General features: G+C 46.5%; 1 protein-coding gene across 1 annotated transcript in view; it reads left to right on the forward strand.

Annotated features, from left to right (window-relative positions):
- The window catches only part of plod3 (procollagen-lysine, 2-oxoglutarate 5-dioxygenase 3), a 59,453-nt gene that overhangs the window by 50,773 nt on the left and 3,680 nt on the right, over window positions 1–5,000 (forward strand). Inside the window, exons 16-17 of the mRNA XM_045701714.2 lie at window positions 694–840; window positions 3,147–3,272. Of these exons, the coding sequence (XP_045557670.1) occupies window positions 694–840; window positions 3,147–3,272 (273 nt within the window). The remainder of the gene's footprint in view (window positions 1–693; window positions 841–3,146; window positions 3,273–5,000) is intronic.

The following is a 5,000-nucleotide window of genomic DNA, read 5'->3' on the forward strand; positions in this document are numbered from 1 at the left end:
AGGATGACCTATGAGAGGGAGAGAGGAGGAGGAGGATGACCTATGAGAGGGAGAGAGGAGGAGGAGGATGACCTATGAGAGGGAGAGAGGAGGAGGAGGAGGAGAGAGAGAGGGGGAGGAGGATGACCTATGAGAGGGAGAGAGGAAGAAGTAGAGGAGGAGAGAGAGAGGGGGAGGAGGATGACCTATGAGAGGGAGAGAGGAGGATGACCTATGAGAGGGAGAGAGAGAGAATGACCTATGAGAGGGAGAGAGGAGGAAGAGGAGGAGGAGGAGAGAGAGAGGAGGAGGAGGAGGATGACCTATGAGAGGTAGAGAGAGAGAGAATGACCTATGAGAGGGAGAGAGGAGGAGAGAGAGAGGGGGAGGAGGATGACCTATGAGAGGGAGAGAGGAAGAAGAAGAGGAGGAGGAGGAGAGAGAGAGAGAGGGAGGAGGATGACCTATGAGAGGGAGAGAGGAGGAGGAGGAGGATGACCTATGAGAGGGAGAGAGGAGGAGGAGGAGGATGACCTATGAGAGGGAGAGAGGAGGAGGAGGAGGATGACCTATGAGAGGGAGAGAGGAGGAGGAGGAGGATGACCTATGAGAGGGAGAGAGGAGGAGGAGGAGGAGGATGACCTATGAGAGGGAGAGAGAGTGTCTGTGACGACTCTGTCTCTTTGCTCAACATGTCTCTTCTGTGTTTTCCAGGACGAGCGTCTTGCAGGGGGCTATGAGAACGTCCCTACTGTGGACATTCACATGAACCAGATTGGCTTTGAGAAGGAGTGGCTCAAGTTTCTGAAAGAATACATCAGCCCTGTTACTGAGAAACTCTACCCAGGGTACTACCCCAAGGTACACACAATCACAGACACACACACACACGTTAAATACTTTATCTGAATCCACAAATCACATTACAGTAAAGAGGACTTGTTTTTTTAGACATATCATCAGTAATGACCTTGCTCTCCTGCTCCATCAAGTCCTCGTTCTTTGTCCTCTTTCTTTCATTGGTCTCCTCAATGTGCTCAGCTCCCAGTCTTCAGCTGTTGTGAGAAGACTTGTGGAGGTTCTGGTAGGCGGTGTTGGCTTCCCCCTGGCTCTGACAAATGCGACGGCCCGCTTTGATTTGCTGTTTCCACTGCAGATGGTATCCACGATGGCTTTAGTTACCTGGTCGTGGCACCAGCGGTATCGACTCTCACCTGGCTCCAGGGTTATCTCTTCAGCTAACAGAGGGTACGATGGTGAATCGACCTGCAGAACAGGTTAGATGGGCTTGGTAGAACATTGTAGACTACCTGGATCAAAAAAATGTCTGCGCTGAGGCTTTCCAAAGCTCGGGTCCATATGACCTTACGCTCCACCGCTTGCTCCCGTCTTGTCCAGGCTCCTTGTTGCCTCGTTCCGACCATCCTGCCGGCTCGCTCCCCCTTCGACTGCTGCTTGCACTTCCTCCTGCAGCAGCTTCCGCCGGTCTTTCCCTTGGGCTTCCTGTCCTCACCTCTATCCCGGCCTAGGAGACTTCCGGGTCCCCTTGTCTCCTAGTGTCGCAGCACCTCCCTGTACGGCTCACCATGAATTCCTCATTCAGGCTGCTGGTGGGTAGCTTCAGTCTGTTCTTCTCACAGGACATGGAGATGCTGCTGAGGCTTTGATTCCCAGCCATTTGCTGAGGTAGCTGTTAACCCTTCTCTGGACTGTAGAGATCAGGGCCTCGTAGACAAGGAGGATCCAGAGAATCTGTGGGAAGACACCATGTTGGTATATCCAGGCCTACGAACTTTGCCAGGTAAACCTGACTTGTCCACTGCAGCCAATCACACTACCAGCTCTTGGTCGGTCGGCTGCTCTCAAACAGACTCTCCACCGGTTTCTCTGTGAACGATGGGATCTGTGTCTCTCGAATGGCGGAAGTGGAACTTGTCCACTGTCTTCAGCACCAGGAAGCTAGACTTCGCTGGCTTGAAGCTCATCCGTGCCCAGGTGGCTTCTCCAACCCCTTCAAAATCCACCTACTTCCTGGGACGGATGTTGTCCATGAAGGCTCTGATAGGTTGTCGTCCCAGTCAGGTTGTCCATGAAGGCTCTGATAGGTTGTCGTCCCAGTCAGGTTGTCCATGAGGGCTCTGATAGGTTGTCGTCCCAGTCAGGTTGTCCATGAAGGCTCTGATAGGTTGTCGTCCCAGTCAGGTTGTCCATGAAGGCTCTGATAGGTTGTCGTCCCAGTCCGGTTGTCCATGAGGGCTCTGATAGGTTGTCGTACCAGTCAGGTTGTCCATGAAGGCTCTGATAGGTTGTCGTCCCAGTCAGGTTATCCATGAAGGCTCTGATAGGTTGTCGTACCAGTCAGGTTGTCCATGAAGGCTCTGATAGGTTGTCGTCCCAGTCCGGTTGTCCATGAGGGCTCTGATAGGTTGTCGTACCAGTCAGGTTGTCCATGAAGGCTCTAATAGGTTGTCGTACCAGTCAGGTTGTCCATGAAGGCTCTGATAGGTTGTCGTCCCAGTCCGGTTGTCCATGAGGGCTCTGATAGGTTGTCGTCCCAGTCCGGTTGTCCATGAGGGCTCTGATAGGTTGTCGTCCCAGTCAGGTTGTCCATGAGGGCTCTGATAGGTTGTCGTCCCAGTCAGGTTGTCCATGAAGGCTCTGATAGGTTGTCGTACCAGTCAGGTTGTCCATGAAGGCTCTGATAGGTTGTCGTCCCAGTCCGGTTGTCCATGAGGGCTCTGATAGGTTGTCGTCCCAGTCAGGTTGTCCATGAAGGCTCTGATAGGTTGTCGTCCCAGTCCGGTTGTCCATGAAGGCTCTGATAGGTTGTCGTCCCAGTCAGGTTGTCCATGAGGGCTCTGATAGGTTGTCGTACCAGTCAGGTTGTCCATGAAGGCTCTGATAGGTTGTCGTCCCAGTTAGGTTGTCCAGGAAGGCTCTGATAGGTTGTCGTCCCAGTCAGGTTGTCCATGAAGGCTCTGATAGGTCGTCCCACACCAGACTTGGTCAGAGGCTCTCTGCATTCCACCGCAGCTGACTTCACCAGCATGTACATGGCAAGGACGGACAGGATACCAACATTAAACCAGCTTCCTCTGAGACTATAATGTTTGGCTATGTACAGGTCCTTGTATAAATGACGACCTTTAACCCCCCCCCCCCCCCAGGCCCAGGCGGTGATGAACTTTGTGGTCCGGTATCGTCCAGACGAACAGCCATCTCTCCGTCCGCATCATGACTCCTCCACCTTCACCATCAACGTAGCGCTCAACAACAAGGGATTGGATTACCAGGTACACGCCACACCTGGACGGGTTGTAGTTTGGGGTTTATTTGAAAATGACCAACTTTTCAAATATTCAAGTAATCTAATAGAGTTCACACTAAAAGGCGACTCGTTTCTTTGATATCGAATACAGGTTTCAGAAAAACGAATCAATCATTTTTTTTTTTTTTTAAGTATTTTGAAGGTATGCAAGTTATTTCAAAACAAATATATATTTATTTCATGGAAAAATAAAACAGTTGAATTAGTGTAAATATACACTGAGTAAACAAAACATTAAGAACAGCTGCTCTTTCCTTTACATGTCTAATCAGTTCATTATTACCATAGCAACATTGTTGATACATAGGACTTTGGAAATGTCTTCATGGCATAATAAGGGAGTTATTACAGAAGTGGAATAAGGAAGTCACTATTCCTCTTGTGTACAGTAGTTACAAAAACTCTCATCTCATTGCTATGCAATTAAAATGCAATTACTGAAGTATTATGTATCAACATGCTAATAAAAGTGTATTACTCAGGAACAGGTTATTGTTAAAGTGTATTACTCAGGAACAGGTTATTGTTAAAGTGTATTACTCAGGAACAGGTTATTGTTAAAGTGTATTACTCAGGAACAGGTTATTGTTAAAGTGTATTACTCAGGAACAGGTTAAAGTGTATTACTCAGGAACAGGTTATTGTTAAAGTGTATTACTCAGGAACAGGTTAAAGTGTATTACTCAGGAACAGGTTATTGTTAAAGTGTATTACTCAGGAACAGGTTATTGTTAAAGTGTATTACTCAGGAACAGGTTATTGTTAAAGTGTATTACTCAGGAACAGGTTATTGTTAAAGTGTATTACTCAGGAACAGGTTATTGTTAAAGTGTATTACTCAGGAACAGGTTATTGTTAAAGTGTATTACTCAGGAACAGGTTATTGTTAAAGTGTATTACTCAGGAACAGGTTATTGTTAAAGTGTATTACTCAGGAACAGGTTATTGACCATAGTTGTAGTTTTATAACGTAGTTACTTCCTGGTATCTGACCATAGTTGTAGTTTTAGAAGGTAGTTACTTCCTGGTATCTGACCATAGTTGTAGTTTTAGAAGGTAGTTACTTCCTGGTATCTGACCATAGTTGTAGTTTTAGAAGGTAGTTACTTCCTGGTATCTGACCATAGTTGTAGTTTTAGAAGGTAGTTACTTCCTGGTATCTGACCATAGTTGTAGTTTTAGAAGGTAGTTACTTCCTGGTATCTGACCATAGTTGTAGTTTTAGAAGGTAGTTACTTCCTGGTATCTGACCATAGTTGTAGTTTTAGAAGGTAGTTACTTCCTGGGATCTGACCATAGTTGTAGTTTTAGAAGGTAGTTACTTCCTGGTATCTGACCATAGTTGTAGTTTTAGAAGGTAGTTACTTCCTGGTATCTGACCATAGTTGTAGTTTTAGAAGGTGGTTACTTCCTGGTATCTGACCATAGTTGTAGTTTTAGAAGGTAGTTACTTCCTGGTATCTGACCATAGTTGTAGTTTTAGAAGGTAGTTACTTCCTGGTATCTGACCATAGTTGTAGTTTTAGAAGGTAGTTACTTCCTGGTATCTGACCATAGTTGTAGTTTTAGAAGGTAGTTACTTCCTGGTATCTGACCATAGTTGTAGTTTTAGAAGGTAGTTACTTCCTGGTATCTGACCATAGTTGTAGTTTTAGAAGGTAGTTACTTCCTGGTATCTGACCATAGTTGTAGT

Source organism: Salmo salar, chromosome 18, assembly GCF_965601325.2.
Source record: "Salmo salar chromosome 18, fSalSal1, whole genome shotgun sequence".
NCBI lineage: Eukaryota > Metazoa > Chordata > Actinopteri > Salmoniformes > Salmonidae > Salmo > Salmo salar.